The sequence below is a fragment of the Brassica oleracea genome, chromosome C5, assembly GCF_000695525.1.
Source record: "Brassica oleracea var. oleracea cultivar TO1000 chromosome C5, BOL, whole genome shotgun sequence".
NCBI classification, from domain to species: Eukaryota; Viridiplantae; Streptophyta; class Magnoliopsida; order Brassicales; family Brassicaceae; genus Brassica; species Brassica oleracea.
In genome coordinates, this window is record NC_027752.1 from 37617801 (window position 1) to 37639564 (window position 21764).

A 21764-nucleotide genomic window follows, 5' to 3' on the forward strand; every position below is an offset into this window, starting at 1 on the left:
TTTCAGATATTATCTATACTCTGTGCGTGTAGAAAGAAATTAAAATGGGCCAAAAATATAAGCCCAATAAAAACTATCTCTCTTTCATCTCATAGTTATATGGGCTTCGAATATTCTGATTTTCTCACCCACATAATATTAAAAAAAAAAATCTCGTCCGTCCACTACTTTCAGAGTACTTCACCGTCCGATTCATTAATCCCCTGAAAGGAATCCAATTAAAAAAGGCCACGCAGCAGCATCATTTCCCGCCTAAATGATACACTAGAAATCGCAATCGCAATCGCCTCTTCTTCCTTAAAATCGAAAACCCTAATTTGATCCCTAATCGTCTCCCCCAAGCCCTAAACCCTAATCGTAAACCCCATCATCAGTATATGGATAAAAGAGATCTCGCATCCGGCTCCGGCTCCTGTTCTGGTACTGCCGTGTCGTTGTTTCTTCTGTTCATTGGATATGAAACTGGAGGATGCGTTCTCCAAAGATGAGGTTTACGATGAGTATGACAAACCATCTGATGAGGAATGGGTGAAGATCGAGACTTTTAGCAAGCTCGTTGGCTGTATATATAAAGTGGCGGTGGAGCTTTTCGAGGGTGGGTATTCGACGTCTAATGTCTACTTCCACCTTCTTGCAGAGCTGAAGGTGATATTGGAGAAGGAGCTGGAGGGTGCTGATAGTGATTACTTTCGTTGCAAAGCTAAGGGGATGTTGAAGAGGTTCGATAAGTACTGGAATCAGATGTTTTTGGTTTTGGCTAGTGCTTGTGTGTTGGATCCGAGGTTTAAGTTGAAGTACGTTGAGTTTTACTGCTCGAAGAAGATTGAGAATGATGAGGGATCAAATGCTGAAACTGTTTTGGACTATTTGCGCAGTCTGTATGCTCGTTATGCAGCTAGTGATATCTGTCATAAACCAATATGCCCTGTTACTGCAGTTGACTCCAGAGAAGAAGATGAAAATGATGATGGAGAAGGAGAAGATTGTGATGAAGAACAAGAAGAAGAGGATTGTGATGAAGGACAAGAAGGAGAAGAAGAAGACTACGAGGATGAAGAAGAAGAAGAAGATTATGAGGACGAAGAACAGGAAGAAGGAGAGGAAAAATATGATTCTGATTCATCAGAAGAAGCAGAAAGGGAAGCAAGAAAGAACAGAGAAAAAAACCCTGACGCTTGCAAGGATTTTGCCTTCTTTCAAGAATTTCTCAAGTTCGAAGGATCATCTCCGAGAGAGTTTGGTGAATCAGAGCTTGATGCCTACCTCAAAGAACCGGTTATGGAGTGGAACAAAGACTTCAAAGCGTTGGAATGGTGGAGAGAAGATGGAGGTCACAAGTATCCAATACTCTCTCGAGTAGCTCGTGACATTCTCTCAATTCCCATCTCACGAGTCACGTCCTACGATGCTTATGTTACTGGCAAAAGAGAGCCTCCTGCGTTCGTCGTCTCCTTGGAAGCCAAAGTTGCTAATGCCATGATGTGCAGCAAAAAGTGGTTACGACTTTGACAATAGTGTCAGAATTGGTAACAACATTGTCTTCACGTCTTCGTCTCTAGTTTGAACTTTAGAAGGTTTCATGAATCTCAATATCTATGTTTTTCGTTTAAGTACTTTCGTCTCCCGTTTCTATATCACTACGATGTTCATTTCTTAGAAGGTTATCTACTTATATTTGTTTAACTAAATTGGAATTTCTCGAAATGATTCACCATTGAAAATATTTCAATGGGGTTTTATAATTAAAAAAATTAATTAAACTTTCAAGACTGAAGAAAGTAACTAGCGTGTATCTTCTTTGGAAAAATTATAAAAATTTTGGTTAATTATTAAACTACTTTAAATTTATTTAGTAGAACTTATTTTTAGTCATGCATCATATTAAGCCCATTTTTAGCTTTATATTAGCATCGTTCTTTCCGTTATTAATCATTGGATTGACTGCACTCTAGAATCTTATATATTAAAACAGAAGTCACAACATCGATTCATATGTGATTTTTTAAAAATGGACCTAACGGATCTATTAATAGAAAGTTATGTTACATTTAATATATAATCTTATCATTTAAATTTTGGGTCTACCAGAAATTTTTATTGGGTTATCAATAATTGGATTTAAACAATAGATAATCTATTGGATTTATAGATAATATAAATTAAATAGATATAATCTAGTGTTGTAATATTATACCTCTATATGCTAACTAATTAAATATTTGTCGATGTTAACTTTTAAAATTATAATTTTTTCAAAAAAATAACAAAAAACATATTATCTAACAATGATTAATCTTTACTGCCTTAAACCAATGAAAACAAATTTTAAACTATATAGTTTATTTTTAAAATTAAACAAAAACTAAATGTTTAATTATTTACTTGATAATATAAATCTATGAAGCGAAACATTTATTTTTTTAAAAACTTTCTAAATTTGTGAAATGTTACAATATCTTTGAATATGACAATAAACAATATTTTACTAATCTTTATATATATAGTTAGGATTTTAATAATGAAATAATAATCCGAAAATATATATACAGAAGAAAATACAAATACATGTGAAAGTTTTTGAAACAATCTATTCAATGAAAAAATATACAATAAACTTATTATGTTTTAAAAATTGATAGACATATATATATTATAATATATACCAATTTAGAATTGAAAACAAAATATTTATATAAAAATAAATGAAAACAAAAATCCGCACGATTGCGCGGATCGAGATCTAGTTAATGTTATGAATCATTGAAGCTACTCCTCGACGACAAACTTTTATTAAAGCTTAACTAGCACCATTGTTAGGTCTACAATGAACCAGAGAGATAACATAACGATGAGAGTCACCAACGAGGCTGATAGAATGTGTCTAACCTTTAACCTTTCGCCCTACTAGCTTCGCTGACTCAAAACAACATTTGAGTGATAATAAGTCCCTGAACGGGAAATCGGCCTATTCCTACATCAACAGAGTCCAACAGTTCCGATCAGTACATGAACATACGAGTTGTGCGAATACATACACGGATATTCAATTAATTTTAATTTCATACACGAATTATAAAATCCGACTTTTACATACATCGACGAATTTTCCATTAGTCAATGAAAACAGAATCTGAGCTGGCAATTAGCAATCGCTTACATGTCTGAAAAGAATCATACGTGGCATTTAACGTTTAAAATAATAAATAATTAGTTAAAAATAATTTTAAACTTGCTAAGCTGGGGGCATTGAACTTGGGTCGAAGCATTAACTCATCTTGACATCAGCCACTGTGCTGAGTCCAACCAATTGTTTTAATTTAGTATGATGTTCTATTTATACAAAGAATATTTATGTGTTTTAGAAAAAAACTAATGAATATTTCGTTTTCATTATATATCTCTTATATATTAGCAGAAGTCACCTAACAAATTAAAATTTGACATATGGAAAATACAAAATATTATAAAAACAAAACATAAAAACTGACTAAAAATAGTTTATCTTCTATTCCTAATTTTCAGGACATAATCCTAAATTTTCTTAGTATATTGCATCCACGTTCAAAACCATTTGATCACCATTTTCAAACTGTTTTTTTTCTTCTATATAATTTTGATATACTAAATTATTCTTTGTTTTTTTCCTCTTTCAATCTTCTCTGTCAAAGCAACATATTTTTATCTCTCTCAAAACAAAACATCGACATGTTTCTTCCCGTCTTTTTTTTCCCTGCACCAATTAAAACGTCTTCTTTCTTTTCCTCTATACCAATTTAAAACTTTATTTATCATTGCTGACTCAATCGACAAGATATAAAATTACGAGAAGAGATTGACTATGGTATGGTATTTTTGAAGAGATTAAGTTTTAGATCACTGCCTATATATAACTTAGAAACTTCCTATATCCATTGATTTGCAGGCACATGCACAATGCACTGTAGGTCACGGTTTGAAAAGATGGGATGGAGCAAAATCAAAAATATTCTCCTGAAAGGGGACTAAAGGGATAATCATCATGTTTTGGCCTCGCAAAGAAGGTTTTGCATGTTTTCTACTATTTAGTACTTTTCTTTAATTTGGTGATTAATATTTTATTTGTTGAATTAATTATTTTTCAGCATTCACTACATCAGTTGAGTTCGACCCTAAAACTATTCTTGGATTATATCACAGAACTTGCATTTCCAAATCCAAAGGTAAGTTTACTTTACTTAATTATTGCTAAACAAGTCATTATAATCTAATAAAAAACAAACTAAAGGTGTAAAAAAATTAAAAAAATTATAATGTTAATTTTTTTTTATAAATTTAACAAACTATCAAAATAAGTAATGTGGGTTAGTTTGAAATGTGTGCTCTTACAAAAAGATGTTAGATAAATTAACATAAAAATAAATGCAACAGTTACTTTAAACTGTAAGAAAATAAACTAGCAAATTTGTTAGATTCATCTTATTTAAATTTACAGTAAATTATATTAAGTATATGTTATTTTAAAATCATCAAACAAAATTAAGGGATCAAATAAATCATTTTAATTATATTTTATATTTTGTTATTTAAAATAGTTTTACAAACATATATCCATTTTATAATGATATCTGTTTTATCCCTTCAACTGCTTTGTTTCAATGTAGGAACCTCTATTATTACGTGCTACTGTTTATATAATAGTTCAAATAATAATTTATTTTGATTGTAAATTATGACAACGATCAAATATTTTTTTAAAAAAGTTATTAACCTGTGCACAGCCCAGGCAGTAATACTAGTTTATTCATAAATTACAAGAGATGTGTCCAACATTCATATTTTATATTAGAGTGTTCCTATAAAAATCCCTAGCATCTTTATACATGGAGAAATCTCCCCAACAATCTGTATTATATATTAGAAATTATATAAAAATTTGTGAAAAATTATATACATTTTTAGAGAAAATTTATGCTGATAATATAATAATTTAGTTCATCCTTATCAATGATATTCATATATATGGGCATACAGGTCGGATCAAATAACGTTAAATCTGATTTCTTTCCACATTTCTAAGTTTTATTCGATTGAAATAAGAAAGTTTGTGAAAATATATTTATACATTATGTTTTTTATAAAACTCAGAAATATTTATACATTGTTTTTTTTTTAACACATAAAAATTTACACATTAGTTATGTATTATATATTAGAAATTATATGCAATTTGTGAATAAAAAATATTTATACATGAGGTTTTTTTTAAAACACAGAAATATTCAATAGTATAAAATAAATAAAACATCATACTAAATAAAAACAATATGGTGATCTTGGCACAGTGGCTGATTTCTGGATGAGTTAATACTCCAACCCAAGTTCGATTTCCCTTCCCTCAACGAAATTAAAAATATTTTTTAAATAATTATTTATTGTTTTGAACAAAAATGCCATATAGGATTTTTAAGGGACATATAAGCGACCGTTAACCGCCAGATCATATTCCGTTTTCATTGACTAACGGAAAATTCGTCAATGTATGTAAAAACTGGATTTCGTCATTTCGTGTATGAAATTTGAATTAATTGAGTGTTTGTGTATGAATTCGCACAGCTCATACGTTTATGTACTGATCGGGACAGTTGGACTATGTTAATGTAGGAATACCAATATAATAGGGACTAGTTTGGGGCAAAACCAAAGAAACATTGGGTTTTGATCCCCAAAATTTTTGAAAAAAAATTACACAGATATAGGCTTATAAAAATAGTTTTTAGGTTCCCAAATTTGTAGAATTTTTTTTTTTGTTAAAATCTTTAATATTTCGCTTATGACCCCCTAAATCTCAGGGCCGGGCCTGCAACGTAAACCATTTTTTGAGTCATTCTGAACTTTTTAGATAGATGATAAATTCCCTAAAGTGATTTGTCATGTAAGTTTTGTAAACACATGAACCAGTGATACTGATACTATGTAACACCATTTTTCTGTTCTTGAATCCCCTATATATTAAGGAGAAGTACTTTTAAAAATTTCTTTAAAGGTTTATTGGCAATGTGTCTGACGTGGCTTTATGAGAAGCTTTTATTTAAGAAATTGCATACGTGTCGCTTGGAGAACGTTTGTCTCAAACACTATGAATTTAAGGCAAACATTACGTTAATCCTTAAAAATCTTTCTCAAGACGATATTTTTTTTCTTGGCTTTCTTTTCGACATAACAACCAAAGTTCTCTTCTCGACGTTATCACCTTCACCTTCCTCATCTAAATATAATCATAGAGACGAGAGGTGTTTGTGCTCGAAGAGTACGTGAGACAAGATATACACAGGCTAAGACAAGAAATCGAGGTTCGTGATAGAGTTTCTAGTACTCACTGAGGTTCTTTTTATTCTAAGACAATAATTCGAGGTTCGTGATAGGCTAAGACAAAATATACTCACGAGCTTCTATTTATTCTAAGTGGCTTGAACCATAATTTTTCCAGTACTGACGAGCTTCTTTTTATTCTAAGTGGCCATAATGTTTCGAGTTATCACAACTCGGTTCTGTTGCAAAAGAGTGCAGAAGATAATACACAATGTAAGACAAGAAATCGAGGTTAGATGCACTTATTCTATGCTAGCGCATCACCTGGTGTGTGTGTGAGTCTCATTGGATTTGACCGTACTTGTATGTTTGCTTTCAGATATTGCGGAAGCCACGTCATGGGAAGATAATTGAAATACTTGATTCCACGGTTGAGAATGAACGAGAGTTCTGTGTTGTCACTGAGTTTGCCCAAGTTTGTTTGGTAGTAGTTTCCAAAAGAACTGCTTTATGAGGCCTATACTTGCACCTATATGATGGAACTCTTTGTTTGCATGGTGAATTGTTTGAATTTCTTGAAGATGACAAGCAACTTCCGGCAGAGCAATTTCAAACTATTGCTAAGCTGCTGTTAACACGTTTTTACCACATGCTTCTTATTACCACATGCACATTGCTGTGGTAATTGCTCTTCCGGAAGTCGCTTGCACAAGGCCAACCCACTTTACTCTGACTTCGTCAATAACCCGTTTCTGTTTCATTTTTCACTTCGGCTTATAGTACGTATATATTTTATTTTTAACGTTATCACCTTCGCCTTCATCATGCTAAAAATAACTATAGAGACGATAGGTGTTGCTGTTCGAAGAGTACTTGAGTTTCATGTAGCTAAAACCACGAATATAACTTCCGAAATCTATTAAATATATATTTTTTTTTTGGATTATGGTTGTGTTCGTTTTTTAAAGAAATTTAATTAATAAATGTTTATTTATTTGAAATTGATTTATTAAAAATATCAATTTTGATCGTCCTTAATCTAACAGTAACCATGTTTTATAGAAACTTGGTTATAATGCTTGGCCCCCAAGTTTTCAATAAGCAATCCTGTCTAAAATTATGTCAAAACTCTATGTAGATAATCTTATATAATATATGGTAGGATATTTTATCTTACCATTACTAGGTTCTTCCTAATTTACAAAGCTGAAAGATGCTAACCTAATGTTAAGAGGATAGCAAATATATATTAACCGCCGCCTCTCTTACTCTCCATCCCAAAACAAAAAACGTAGAGTAGACTCCACATTAAGATGGCTGGAATTTTTGACAACGTTATCGACTTGAATCCTATGAAAACTACGTGGAAAATTAAGGTAAAGATCATTCGTCTATGGAGACAATACTTCGCAGGCGACATTGAGAGTATTGAGATGGTGTTACTTGATTCAAATGTAAGTTGTTTTTCTGATGGTGGTCTGAAATACGAATTATTGTTATTATCACTGTTCTAAAATACGTGTTATACGGCCGTACATGCGCTGACTATACGTTATACGTAACCTTGGCGTACCAAATTTTATAGTTCGGTTAAATTAGATGCTTTGACATGTTTTGGAAGCTTTAACTTGAGTTAAAAGACCAATTAAGACAATTACTTTACTTTAGGTTCGTGATCATATTTTGTAGGAATGTGTGTATAAAGTCTCTCCTTTTTTCACCCATCTTTTTACCATTGCAGAATATAAAAGTTTAGATGTTGTATTTGTATTTTATTGTCCAGAATATTTGTTTTATAATGAAATTCTTTGTTTCACATCCAGGTTCTACAAAAAAAAAGATCTTAGAATATATTTGAAATTTTACTCTTTATTTAAATTAGAAAACATTTAGAACTATACAAATTTATGATATATATTTTAGATTTATCACTATAATTACTAAATAATCTATTTTTCTTTATAAAATATTGACCGTATATACCCCGCATAAGCATCTGTATATACAATTAAGCACTATATGGTAGTTCACCGTCCGACCAGTGTATAATGTATTTTATAACACTGGTTATTATGCGTTTGATACTCAAATAGATAGGTATTTTATATTTATATGGTTTTACTTATATGTGCTGCAGGGTGATATGATTCATGCAACTGTTAATGATGATGTGGTTCCGATCTTTGAATCATTCCTCGAAGAAGGTGACTCGAAGATATTCATCAATTTTTCTCTTTCTCAATCATGTGGGTCCTATCGATTAACCAAGTATCCTTACAAAATTTGGCTCCAAGCCACCACTCGGGTTGGATTTTGTGACGATTTGCCATACAGATTGACTGGTTTCACCCCTGTCAATTTTCGTGAAATCTTAGATGGTAGTCTGAGCCCTGAATATTTGATCGGTGAGTGTAAATAAAATATATGTACAGAGCGTTGAACGTGGTCAAAAATATTATACTGGCTTTTTAATCTTATTTTGTAGATATTATTGGTCAGATTGTAGAGGTTACTCATGTTGAAATAGTGTCTCTCAGTGGGAAGGACACAGAAAAGATTTCATTAGAGTTAAAAAATGAAGAGTGAGTTATACGATTTGATATAGTTTTATTTTGTAAGGATCTACCATTATATATTTTATTTTCACATACTTACCACCATATCCTTTTAAATTTTGATCCTCAGAGATGTTAGGCTTCCATTGGTTGTATGGGGAAAGGTTGCACTAGATCTAAGCGAAGCAATTCAACTTCTTTCTGATCGAACTCTAATTTGTGTTATGAAGTTTGGCAAGATCAAAATATGGAAAGGTAAACGTCTTTATTTTCATGAGGTTACTTATTTTAAGTGATCTTTATAAATATGATATTCTTATACATGAAAAACATGTTCTTCTTACAAGATGAGCGAAGCGTATGCAATGCATACAATGTGTCCGATATCTCCCTTAATCCATCTATTCAAGAGGTAGAAACTTTTGCCAAATTGTAAGTTTGTATATTTTTGGAAAATCATCGAGTTGTATTTTAGTTCAGCCTTATATCAGTACTGATTTTACAAATTTCTTTATTTTTATATTTAGGTTACCAAAGGAAAATATATCTTTAGAAATTGTGCAGTCTAAACCATTTTCGATGGTATCAATGATGTCAGAGGAAGAAGACTACTTCGTTCAAACGCCACAAAAAACAATATCTGATATTTTGGAGACGAGAAAGGTTTAATTAATTTCAATAATTTCATCACCTAAGCATACATTAAGTTTTCTTATTTTTATAAATAGGAGGATTATTTTGATAGGTTGAGAGGTGTTTTGTAAGGTGCACCATAGCTGCGATTGATAATGATATGGGTTGGTACTATATTATTTGCAAAGTGTGTGGTACAAAACTAGATATGTTGCATAATAACGTTCACCCCGGAAGAACCTATGAACTGGATGTTCGTTGTATGCTCTATTGTACTAAGTGCAAGATGCTCAATCCTAAGCTGAAGCTAAGGTACTAATATACAACCCAGTTCATTTTTCTTGCATATCAACAATTGTATTTTTGTTATCTATATTTAATTGTATTTTTATTTATGCTAGGTACAAGTTGCATTTGGTAGTACTAGATAATACAGGCCACACGAAGTTGTTGGTGTTAGATAATATTGCGCTGCAATTGCTCCATCAACCTTGCTTTCATCCAACGACACATATCACAAGTGAAGTATGGCCTCTACTTCAATTTGTTTTGTAATGTTTGTTTTGTTTATATGTTCTCTGTAACCTTACGTACAACTACTTGATTGTCGTTTTTTGTAGATCCTGGAACCCAATGTTTTACGCACCGCTCTCAAGAATTTAGTTGGTAAAACATATTTGTTTAAGATCATTATAGATGAGGTTAATTATCAGTACGAGGACGACACATTCAAGGTGCAGAAGATTATCACCAGCCCATATATGATGAACGAGTTTGACGTGTCCTCTTATCCTAAGGTACATGTCTTTTGAATACCCGAGTCTTTATATAGTGTTTTTGGATATCTTAAAGACTTTTAACTTGAAATGATTAGGGAGGTTCAAACATGTTCTACCCAGATTTTTCTAATGGGCCTGAGGACCCAGAGGTAATATATTGATTGATCTCTACTAACTATGTTTGAATGTGCCGAAGTGTTTTATTTTAAATAACAATTCGTGTGGTTCAGGGTTCTATGCTGCTAGCTGGCGGTTCTTCGGTTGACTCTGAATCTAATGTGAAGACTCCTGCTAAACGTGAAGGATCCCCAATCGAAAGTATAGAGGCAGCCTTTTACCAGAGTACTGCTAACAAACATGGACCTTCTGATTCGATCAAGAAAGTGAAGACTGAAAAAAGTGGCTGAAGAGTTATAGGATGCTTGTCTACAAGGAAAAGAGGCTTTTTTTTGTTATTCTTATAAGTATTTTATTGGTGTTGGCTTTATATTATTTTGCTTATGTGTTTTGGTTTATCTATTTTATTTAGTCTGAAGCGTTTTATGTACTCTAAGGTTATTTGTTGTTAAATTAATATAAAGCCTCTTTTCATTTTTTTTGTCTTAACTGGTATATTTTGTACAAAATTATAGCTCTTTTATATACTAAATTATAAAGCCTTTTTTGAAATAACAAGATATATTATTGAAGCAATTAAAAGGTTACTTTTCAATTTTCGATATTATAATTTTATTATCCATTAATAAAGTATATCCTCAGAGAAGCACTTTAAAATTTACCTTATAGCCAAAGGATTGTTGCGCGAGTCTTTCACTGTAGTTTGGTCTGAAATAATAACCATTATTTCTGATAAGACTAGAGAGAAGAAGAGTTTACTTTGTACCAGATATGCCTTCCAAGCTGTTTTATATGCCTTGTGGAGAGAAATGAATAAGCTGAAGCATGGGAAGAAGATGATACCGTTACCAGTTTTTAAAAAGGTGATTGAGAAGAGGATCAGAAATAGAATCACTTTGGTGCAGAAAAAATGAGGGAGAGGGATGGAAGTGCTAATGCAAATTTAGTTTCAAACAAGAATGTAATTAGCTTATAGTCTTTTTTTTTTTGAGTTCTAGTATGTAAATTACTTTGCAAAAAAGTATGCACTAGTTGTAATAAGGCTTTTTTTGGTGAATAAATTTAACATTCATTCAAAAAAAAAAATTTACCTTAAAATTTTATTGGCGAGGAATGTGACGTGGTGATGTGGTTTCACGAGAAGCTTTTATTTAGTAAAACGATTAGGTGTCAGTGTCACGCAGAGAATGTTTCTCACCAAAAATGTAAATTTAATGCGTTCACACTAACATTTTTTTAAAAGAACTTCATACTATCTACACTTTTCTCGACAAACACTTTTACGTGATAAACCTTCATCTTCAAGTTCGATTAGTTGATTTCTCAATTCTCTCAATATAATCATAGCATCAATAAATCATCATTATTCCTCTATACGTTTCTGTTAAAAAAGGTAACCCATCTGATCTATCGCTATTAAGTCGACAGATCCGTAGAGATGACAAAGCGATGAAACTTTAGTACGATGCCAAGTGTTAATGGAGTAACCCTTTTCTCCATACTTGCCTTCATGCATTTAGCAGAGCACTTACGTTCTTGAGAACCGCCTCTCATTGCTGAAAGAGGACGTTGAAAATCTATTTCTAGATAAATGTGAGGTACTCGGTTTTGTTGCTGCTCGATGAGGTGATGTTTCGATGAGATTGAATCAATGTAAATCGTCTCGGCTTAGTGTATTAGTCTTCTCGAGCAAGCAATATAAGCATCCGGTGTCACCACCTTCGCCGCCATGAGAGCTCTGCATTAGACGACCTTGAAGATGAGAAGAAACTTCCAGGAACGAACCACCAGCAAGTCTCACGTGCTGGTCGCATCTGGAACAAACTTTACAATTTAGGACGAACATGTTTACGTGATGCCAACGAGATATGAGCAGAACACTTTAACATTGGTCAGCCAGTTTTTCGTAAACGTGAGACAACTTACACAGATGTTACACAAAATATCGCAACTCGGAACAGCCTGACCGTTTTGCATCATTAGTGTAGCAAAATGTATATGTGTATCATAATTTCACCTACATAATGATCACAATATTGGTGGTACATTGTTTAGTTTATAGAGTAGGAGCTAATCTTTTTCGAAGTTAATGATTTATCACGTAAACGTTAGGTTCCACGGTCTTTGTGTATCCACTATATATAGAAGTAGGACCTAATATTTTTCAAAGATATTGGTTTATCACGTAAATGTGTTCTGCTCATGTGTAAATGCAACGACTTAGAGTATTAGTCTTCTCGGGCAAGCAATATAAGCATGTGAGTGTCACCACCTTCGCCGCCATGAGAGCTCTGCATTAGACGACCTTGAAGATGAGAAGAAACTTCCAGGAACGAACCACCAGCAAGTCTCACGTGCTGGTTGCATCTGGAACAACCTTTACAATTTAGGACGAACACGTTTACGTGATGCCAACGAGATATGAGCAGAACACTGTAACATTGGTCAACCAGTTTTACGTAAACGTGAGGACACTTTATCACTTTAAAATGTTATTGTTTATGATCAGAACTGAATTGTTGAGTTTTATGGTCGCTTCAGACATCTAACAACAGTTGAAGGTTGTTCGGATATTTTATTTGATCCTTAGATTTCAGAAATCAAGTACTACAAATCAATGTGAGTTTATTATGATTTCAAAATATTATTATAGCAATAGTGAACATAATTAGTATTAATGTTAAAAAAAATTATTTACTTTCAGGATTCCATTCCGCGCATTTTGAGTCGACGTCAAGAGAGTTGAAGACTTTAATTTATTATGTTATGCAAGTTTTATGTTATTTTGAGTTTTTTTATTCTAAACTAATTATGTGTGTTTAGATGTTCGAATAGCCTTCAATTTTTTTTATTATGAAACTATGTTTTCTGAATTTAAAGGAGCTATACTTTTTTTTTTTATTTCACACGGTTATTATTTTGCTTATAATATGTTATTGATCTACCTTTTTCGATTTTATTTGTTAAACCCCTAAGTCCATAACTATTACAATGTGATAGACGAAATAATAAAAAAAATATTTTTCAAAGCTTCTTCTCAAACTTGCAATCACCATAAAGTAAATTTTAATATTAGTGGACCCATTATAAAAAGTCTATGACTTTGTCCCTGATAATAACCATACTTTTAGTTTTACCTCACTATCGTTTAAAATATACATTATGTTGTAGGTAATCATAATATATAATTTTAGCATTAATATAGACATTTTATTCTGCGCGAATTAACAACGCTGTCAATGACGACGTAAGAAATTAAAATAAGCCACAAATATAAGTCCAATAGAAAATATCTCTCTTTCATCTCATAGCACCCTTTAAATTAATACTTTATAAATTAATATACACTAAATGTTTTTATAAAATAATATAATTTTATAGTCCTAAATTAAGTTTTTAGTTTAATTAATATATCGCTAAATTAATATTTTTATAAATTAATAAAAAAATTATAGTTTAGGTGTAGTCTCAACTTTATTAATTTGTTGAGATCTCATATATGGACTCAGATACAACAACCGAATATACCATTTTTCCCTTACACGTAAATATTCAAAACAATCTCGTCCGTCCACTACGCACAGTACTTCACCGTCCGATTAATAAATCCCCCGAAAAGAAAAAACTATCCAATTACAAAAAGCCACGTACGTCGATAGATATTCCCGCGAAAATCAAACACTGAAAACCCCTCTCTCTCTCCCCCGAAACACATGGATAACAGAGATCTCGCCTCCGGCTCCTGCTCAGGTACTTTTTTCTCGTTGTTTCTATATTCATTTAGTGGATTCGACCCTAATTTCTAGGGTTTGTTCTGTTCCGATTGAGCTCCTTTCGATGTTTGTGAATCCACCCGAATCTATCAGTGTATTGCGTGTACTGATGACTGTATCCTTAAATCGTTTTAGAAATGAGGAAGAAGCTAAAACTGGACGATCATGAGGAGGAGGTGGATTATAGTCGTCCTTCGCCAGCAGATCCGGAGAAGGAAGCTTTTAACGCCCTAGCGAGGTTCTTCGTTCGCAGCGGGGTCAACCCTAATTTCCGCCCCACTGTTTCTATCCTCCAGAAAGAAGTTCTGGAGATACACCAAGAATGCAAAGAGAAAGCTAAGGACTTTCTCAAAAGTTTCCAAGGGAAGCTAACTCTCTCTTACGAATGGATTGTTCTTGGGCACGGGTGGACCAGAGATTCCGTTAAAGGCCCCGTCTTGCACGAGGGCTTCGTCTGCATCACTGCTCATGATTGGAAGGTCAGGAGATGGATCCTCGGGTACGCTAGCGAGGTGGACGTGGTGGCTCTGGATGATCAGGGGTTTGAGATTGAGGGGAAGGTCTCTACTCTTTTACTGCCTAACGAGGAAGGTTTTGATGAAGAGACGTTGGGTGGTTTCAAGAGAGGGTTAGAAGAGAGGGGAGATAGCTCGATTGTGCCGCCGGTTTTTCCTGTTTACTGCTGCGCTGATCTTTTCAGGTTGATGGTTCATCATGTGTTTAACGACTTTAGCGGGAAGCTGCTGGAGGATTTGCGTATGATTGTTGGATGGGGAAAGTGTTCGTCCGAGAACTGGAACCTGTGGGTTTCTAATCTTCAACGAGCTGTGGATATGAAGAACGAGGATGAGTTCTCGAAGGATGAGATTTACGATGACTATGACAAACCGTCTGATGAGGAATGGGTGAAGATCGAGACTTTTGCCAGACTCGTTGGCTGCATGTATAAAGTGGCGGTGGAGCTTTTCGAAGGAGGTTATTCGACGTCTAACGTCTACTTCTACCTTCTTGCTGAGCTGAAGGTGATGTTGGAGAAGGAGCTTGAGGGGGCTGATAGTGATTACTTTCGCTGCAATGCTAAGTGGATGTTGAAGAGGTTCGATAAGTACTGGGATCATATGTTTCTGGTTTTGGCTACTGCTTCTGTGTTGGATCCTCGGTTCAAGATGAAGTATCTTGAGTTTTACTGCTCTAAGAACAAAGTTTGTGATGAAGCTTCGAAAGCTGAAACTGTTTTGGACTATTTGCGCAGTCTGTATGCTCGCTATGCAGCTAGTGATATCTGTCAGAAACCAATATGCTCGGTTGCTAAAGTTGACTCCAAAGAAGAAGGTGAAAATGGTGATGGAGGAGGAGAAGAAGATCATGATGAAATACAAGATGGTGAAGAAGATTATGATGAAGAACAAGGAGAAGATGAAGAAGATTATGATGAAGAACTAGGAGAAGGAGAAGAAGATTGTGAGGATGATGAAGAAGAGGAATATGACGAGGAAGAAGATGGAGAAGAAAAGTATGATCCTGATTCATCAGAAGAAGCAGAAAGGGAAGCAAGGAAGACAAGAGAAAAGAAGACTGACGCCTGCAAGGATTTTGCCTTCTTCCAAGAATTTCTCAAGTTTGAAGGATCTGCAAGAGAGTTTGGTGAATCAGAGCTTGATTGTTACCTCAGAGAACCGGTAATGGAGTGGAACAAAGACTTCAAAGCATTGGACTGGTGGAGAGAAGAGGGTCACAAGTATCCAGTACTCTCTCGAGTATCTCGTGACATTCTCTCAATCCCAATCTCACGAGCCACGTCGTACTATGCTTATGGAATGGACAGAAGAGAGCCTCCTGCGTTCGTCGTCTCCTTGGAAGCCGAAGTTGCTAACGCCATGATGTGCAGCAAAAAATGGTTACGGCTTTGACAATAGTGTGTCAGAATTGGTAACAACATTATCTTCACGTCTCCGTCTCTAGTTTGAACTTTAGAGGGCTTTACGAATCTCATTATCTCTGTGTTTTCGTTTTAGTACTTCCATCTCCCGTTTCTATATCAGTACGATGTTCGTTTCTTAGAAGGTTGTCTTTGTTTAACTGAGGTGAAACCTTTTCAAAATGATTCTCCACTGAAAATATTCTAACGGGGTTTCTATAAAAAATTAATGTAAATTTCGAAATGGAAGAAAGTAACCAGAGTATTGAAAATTTTGAGATATTTTTAAAATTTCCATTTTACATGTCACACTGTGTAACTGATTAAAATCTAATTGATAAATTATAAATAATTCAATAATTAACCAAAAAAATTATATATAAATTATTTTTTGATGGATGAGATGCTCTATTTTTTGACAAATACAAGACAAACAGTTCTTAAAAGAGCAAATCTCCAAAATAGCAACTTTCTAAATTTATATTACAAAAATAGCGCTCAAAAATTAAAATGACCAAAATAGCACATTTCTAAGTTTATTCTTTGAAAATTTTAATTTTTTTATTTTTCAAAATTTGAAATCTTATCCCAAAACCTTATTTCTCAACTCTAAACCCTAAACCCTAAACTCTAAACCCTAAACCCTAAACCCTAAACCCCACCCTTTAACTCTAAACCCTAAGTTTGTGATTTTTGATAAAATATTAAGTGCTATTTTTGTGATTTTTGACTTTGAGTGCTAGTTTGGGAACAAAAACTTGATGAAGATGATGATGATTTTGAGGAGGAGGAGGAGGAAGACGATGATGATGATGACATGGTTGAGGATGAGGCAGATGGTGGTCACAACCCTATCTCCAACTGGTTAGGAATCACTCCAGCTTCCATCAGGAAAGAAGTCCTCAAGATACACGAAGAACGCAAAGTCAAAGCCAAGAGCTTTCTCAAGGACTTTCAAGGGAAGCTAACCCTCTCTTACGAGTGGCTGCTTCTCAACAACCAAGGCTACTATAGAGGCCCCATCAAACACGAGGACTTCACCTGTTTGGCTGCTCATTTCATCGACGACAGCTGGAAGGTCAGGAAATGGATCCTCGGCTACACCATCGACGCCTCCATACCTTTGGATGATGTCTACATTCACCATTTCCGAACTGCTGTTCAGAGCTTCGAGATCGTGGGGAAGGTGTCGACTATCCTGCTCCCTAACCATGAGGATTTTGATGAGAATACGGTTGACGCTATCAGGAAATGTGCGGGAGAGGGAGGGGTTAGCCCGCCTGTTTTCGTGGTGTACTGCTGTGCTGATCTGTTCCGGTTGATGATTGATGGTTTGTGCAGCGGGTTTAGGTGGACTTTGTACGAGGAGCTTCGTATGTTGGTTGGGTGGGGGAGGTGTTCATCGCCCAACTGGATTTGAAGCTGTATCATTACCAGCGAGCTGTTGATATGCATAAGGAGGATGCTTTCTCTAAGGATGAGATTTACGATGATTATGATAAACCGTCTGATGAGGAGTGGGTGAAGATTGAGACGTTTTGTAAGCTCGGTGGTTGTGTTTAGAAAGTGGCTAAGGAGCTTTTTGAAGAAGGGTGGTCCACGTCTAATGTTTACTTTCACCTTCTTGCTGAGCTTAAGGTGATGTTGAAGAAGGAGGTTGATGGTGGTGGTGGTGGGAGTGATTACTTTCTCCGTAAGGGTAAGAAGCTGTTGAAGATTTTTGATAGGTACTGGAGTCGGATGTTTTTGGTTTTGGCTGCTGCTTGTGTGTTGGACCCGAGGTTTAAGATGAAGTTCGTCGAGTTTTACTGCTCGAAGAAGATTGAGGATGACGAGGGATCAAATGCTGAAGCTGTTTTAGACTATTTGCGCAGTCTGTTTGCTCGCTATGCAGCTAGTGATATCTTTAAGAAGCCAATATGTTCTGTTGATACATTTGACCATGAAGTGGATGAAGAAGATGAGGATGAAGATTATGGTGATGATGGAGAGGAAGCAGACAAGGAAGAGAAGTAGAAGCCTGATGCGTACAAGGACTTTGTTTTGTTTCAAGAATTTCTCAAGTTTGAAGGATCTTCAAGAGAGTCTGGTGAATCAGAGCTTGATGCCTACCTCCAAGAGCCGATCATGGAGTGGAACAAAGACTTCAAAGCGTTGAAGTGGTGGAAAGAGAAGAGCCAAACTTATCCAGTACTCTCCCGTGTAGCTCGTGACATTCTCTCTATACCGATCTCACGTGCCACGTCTTACGATGCTTATGTTACGGACAAAAGAGAGCCTCCTGAGAATGTTCTGTCCATGGATGCCAAAGCTGCTAACGCAGTGATGTGCGGCAGAAGCTGGTTACCACTTATAAGATAGTGTGACCAAAATGGTAACACCTTTTTTTCTCCATCTCTATTAAGAACTCAAAGATGCTTTTGTATCCTTCATGAAACTTAACAACTTTGCTTCTTTTTTGGTTTTGGTACTTTGGTTTCCTATTTCTATATATCAGTAGCATGTTCTTTTTGAAGAGTTGTTTACACAATCGTATTATGCAGTCTACAAAAAAAAAATAACATGAAACTTAGGAAATAGAATAAAAAACTATCTTTTGTTAAATTAAATTTGAATATCATAATTTATTTGGAAAATCGAAGAAGACTAGGCGTAGTAAAATAATAAACGTGCTTACATACGTCTCTCTTTGCTTATATAGCTGGGATAATCGTCACTAATTCGTCTTTTTCTACTTTGAAAATTACATGAAAGGGTCTTACTTATCATATGGTTGATATAAACAAAAGTGTACAAATCTATAGCCGTATGAACATGCGATGAGAATTTCAACACGCCACATTTTATTCAACGAGGGATTAAATGACCTATAATTTTGTCTACTAAATTGACCGGAACTAGTATCCAAGCAGCGTCACCCTTTGAAGTTTGGAGTTCGACTTTCCTTTTTAAAAAATTCGTTTTAGTTTGCTAATTTATCTACAGATTTTTAATAAGTAAAGAATTAGTTAGCTTTGATTTAAATAAAATAATTAATAATGTTAGCAACAAATATCATTTTACGCCTCTTTGCAATTCTTTTCAAATTTATTCGGTCATCAGGTGAGGTTAAGAGCCATACGGTGGCGGTGGATTGGAAAAGAGGCCAAGTGGTTCAAAAGGTTGCACTCATGTTTCCCACGTGTAACTCACCACTGGCCAAAGTACAATATTATTAATTAAAATCTTTTTGTCTTAATTGGGTATTCAACCACCAGTTTAACAGATTAGTGTGGTGGACACAAGAGAATCATACATTTCAAAACACCTATTTATAGATATTTACACGAATAAGATATTTTTACCAAAAAGTACAAAAAATACCTAAATAAATTTTCACAAAAAATTATCTTAAAACAGAATATAATATTTATATATTAGTGATATATATTCTCAACATATTCATGTAAAACTTCTTTTTATTTCTTTAATACTTCCCCAAAAAAAAAAAAAAATCAAAATGCGTACAAGCAGAGCTTCTTCAGTCACCAAAAAATGGCTGCTTTTCTCACAGCTTTGTCTTCTGAAGGATCTCGTAATCAGATGCGTACGTCAGTTCATCAGAAGAGCTAAAGCGATGCTTCTGAGTCAAAACGTCGTCGTCGAAGCTGCTGAGATCAGTGTCGTCGTCGACGTTAAGTCATCTCAACAAGATCTCAATAGCTTTCAGATTGCTCAAGTTCGAATCCGTGACTCTGTTTGTATCGAGATTCCCGTTCCCGAAGAAACGCCCTTGTTAGGATCGGTACGTGTGCGTGTTGGGTTTAACGCAATTTCTCTGCTTTTGATTGTTTTGGATTCAATTTTGGATCAAGACTTGACTTTTATGGTTGGAATCCAATTCGTGTTTAGTTAAGAAAGAGTTGTGGTTTGATAAAGTCGTCGCCTTTATTTGCTGTTCTGTTGTGTGAATCCTCTGTTTTTTTCTTTCTTATCTGTCAATTTTTGAAACAGGTGAAGACTTGTTCTGTAGCTGAAGAGGATGTTACTGAGTTTGTCCCCAAGATAAGTTCTGGGAGTTATGCGGATAAAGGCTCGAGGGAGTACATGGAAGATGAACACATATGCATAGACGATCTTTCATCTCATCTCGCCTCTTCCTTCTTCAGATTCCCTGTTCCCGTTGCTTTCTACGGTGTGTTTGATGGCCATGGTGGATCTGAAGCTTCTCAGTATATTAAAGAGAATGCGACAAGATTGTTCTTTGAAGACGATGTGTTTAGAGAGTCTCACTTTGTTCTGAACAACTTTTTCTTGCAAGAAGTTGAGAGATCTCACCGGGAAGCTTATAGGTTAGCTGATCTCGCCATGGAAGATGAAAGCATTGTTAGTGGTTCGTGCGGAACAACCGCATTGACAGCTCTTGTGATCGGACGGCACTTGATGGTTGCTAACGTAGGTGATTGCCGTGCGGTGCTATGCAGGAAAGGGAAAGCTGTTGATATGTCGTTTGATCATAAGTCTACGTTTGAGGCGGAGCGGAGACGGGTGGAGGAGTTAGGAGGGTACTTTGAAGAGGAGTATATATACGGTGAACTCGCGGTTACAAGAGCACTTGGAGACTGGTCACTGAAGAGGTACTCTTCCTTGGGAGGTTCTTTGTCGCCTCTGATCTCAGACCCGGAGATTAAGCAGATGGTTTTGACGGAGGAAGATGAGTTTTTGATAATGGGATGTGACGGTGTTTGGGACGTGATGACAAGTCAGTATGCTGTTACGTTTGCCAGGCAAGGGCTGAGGAGACATGGGGACCCGAGGAGATGTGCGATGGAACTTGGAAGGGAAGCGTTCAGGCTTGACTCGGCGGATAATGTTACAGTGTTGGTCATCTGCTTCACGTCTTCGTCCACAACCCCTCAGAGGAGAAAAATACAGTTTTGTGTTTCTGATGAAGCCAGAGCCAAATTACAGACGATGCTGCAAGGCTAACGGGTTTGTTTGTGTGCGGTCTTGAGGGGGACAAAGTGTATATAAACATAGAAAGCAGAGAGATAAAACCCTCCTTAAGTCAAAGATTGTTTGATGACATTTAACATCTCTCTCTGATATTGGATGAAATAAAAAATGAAGCAGACAAAAAGGAGAAGATGAAGTGACTTACTTAGTTACTTGTGTTTTGCTGTTTTAAATGTGCATAAGTGTTGTAGCCGTTTTTGATCTGTGTTTGATTGGCTATTTTCTCCAGTAGAGAGGATTAGTGAACACTTATGTACATAATAAACTGATTTAAGAATAAAGGGAAATCCCAGGTTATATAAAGTTTTATCTCTCTTTTTTTGTTTCATTTCTTACAGATTTCATTAAAAATATTGTATACTCTTTCTTCTCTTTCTTTCTCTAATCTTCATCTTCGTTTCATTATTTCATATCATGTTATATTCAGTTTGTATATAGTCATGAAATTGTAAAATTGTAAACCATGAAGTATCATCATACATAGCTTGTACATATCTTAGGATGATCATCTATCAGTTAACAATTTATCATAGTGGTTAAAACACTTTAACTGAGTTTGGATTCTCCTAGTAATATGATCTGTGTCATAATTCTTCGGACATTAACCGGTTAATAACATAAATATCTAAACCCACTTGAATGATAATTGAACCGGTCGGTAACTAAACCGGAAACCGGATTCTAAAGGAACAAAGGGGAGGTTGGT

General features: G+C 34.9%; 4 protein-coding genes and 1 pseudogene across 4 annotated transcripts; all 5 read left to right on the top strand.

Annotated features, from left to right (window-relative positions):
- Positions 1 to 456: 456 nt before the first annotated feature.
- On the top strand, positions 457 to 1509 carry LOC106292238 (zinc finger BED domain-containing protein RICESLEEPER 3-like). The gene is made up of 2 exons (XM_013727843.1): positions 457 to 874; positions 1202 to 1509. Exons 1-2 carry the CDS (start codon positions 457 to 459, stop codon positions 1507 to 1509), a joined length of 726 nt encoding a protein of 241 aa, XP_013583297.1.
- Positions 1510 to 7601: 6092 nt separating this feature from the next.
- Positions 7602 to 10856, top strand: LOC106292239 (replication protein A 70 kDa DNA-binding subunit D-like). The gene is made up of 11 exons (XM_013727844.1): positions 7602 to 7742; positions 8426 to 8693; positions 8774 to 8870; positions 8974 to 9098; positions 9191 to 9275; positions 9371 to 9506; positions 9589 to 9788; positions 9878 to 10001; positions 10097 to 10273; positions 10351 to 10404; positions 10486 to 10856. The coding sequence occupies exons 1-11, from the start codon at positions 7602 to 7604 to the stop codon at positions 10660 to 10662; spliced, it is 1584 nt and encodes a 527-aa protein (XP_013583298.1). The 3' UTR covers positions 10663 to 10856.
- A 3211-nt stretch (positions 10857 to 14067) lies between these two features.
- LOC106293799 (zinc finger BED domain-containing protein RICESLEEPER 2-like) lies at positions 14068 to 16149 on the top strand. The gene is made up of 2 exons (XM_013729441.1): positions 14068 to 14122; positions 14281 to 16149. The coding sequence occupies exons 1-2, from the start codon at positions 14086 to 14088 to the stop codon at positions 16053 to 16055; spliced, it is 1812 nt and encodes a 603-aa protein (XP_013584895.1). The 5' UTR covers positions 14068 to 14085; the 3' UTR covers positions 16056 to 16149.
- A 683-nt stretch (positions 16150 to 16832) lies between these two features.
- Positions 16833 to 18504, top strand: LOC106293630 (annotated as a pseudogene).
- A 1045-nt stretch (positions 18505 to 19549) lies between these two features.
- Positions 19550 to 21361, top strand: LOC106344008 (probable protein phosphatase 2C 43). The gene is made up of 2 exons (XM_013783383.1): positions 19550 to 19847; positions 20057 to 21361. The coding sequence occupies exons 1-2, from the start codon at positions 19563 to 19565 to the stop codon at positions 21029 to 21031; spliced, it is 1260 nt and encodes a 419-aa protein (XP_013638837.1). The 5' UTR covers positions 19550 to 19562; the 3' UTR covers positions 21032 to 21361.
- The last annotated feature ends 403 nt before the right edge of the window (positions 21362 to 21764 follow it).

What these genes read in the sequence shown, in the direction of transcription:
- LOC106344008 (XM_013783383.1), top strand. Translation starts at nt 19,563, where the DNA reads ATGCGTACAAGCAGAGCTTCTTCAGTCACCAAAAAATGGCTGCTTTTC. An exon ending in AAACGCCCTTGTTAGGATCG is followed by an intron (nt 19,848 to 20,056) that starts GTACGTGTGCGT and finishes TTTTTGAAACAG; the next exon opens with GTGAAGACTTGTTCTGTAGC.
- LOC106292238 (XM_013727843.1), top strand. Translation starts at nt 457, where the DNA reads ATGAAACTGGAGGATGCGTTCTCCAAAGATGAGGTTTACGATGAGTAT. An exon ending in TGTTTTGGACTATTTGCGCA is followed by an intron (nt 875 to 1,201) that starts GTCTGTATGCTC and finishes CCTTCTTTCAAG; the next exon opens with AATTTCTCAAGTTCGAAGGA.
- LOC106292239 (XM_013727844.1), top strand. Translation starts at nt 7,602, where the DNA reads ATGGCTGGAATTTTTGACAACGTTATCGACTTGAATCCTATGAAAACT. An exon ending in GAGCCCTGAATATTTGATCG is followed by an intron (nt 8,694 to 8,773) that starts GTGAGTGTAAAT and finishes CTTATTTTGTAG; the next exon opens with ATATTATTGGTCAGATTGTA. An exon ending in TTAGAGTTAAAAAATGAAGA is followed by an intron (nt 8,871 to 8,973) that starts GTGAGTTATACG and finishes TTTGATCCTCAG; the next exon opens with AGATGTTAGGCTTCCATTGG.
- LOC106293799 (XM_013729441.1), top strand. Translation starts at nt 14,086, where the DNA reads ATGGATAACAGAGATCTCGCCTCCGGCTCCTGCTCAG. An exon ending in CGCCTCCGGCTCCTGCTCAG is followed by an intron (nt 14,123 to 14,280) that starts GTACTTTTTTCT and finishes AAATCGTTTTAG; the next exon opens with AAATGAGGAAGAAGCTAAAA.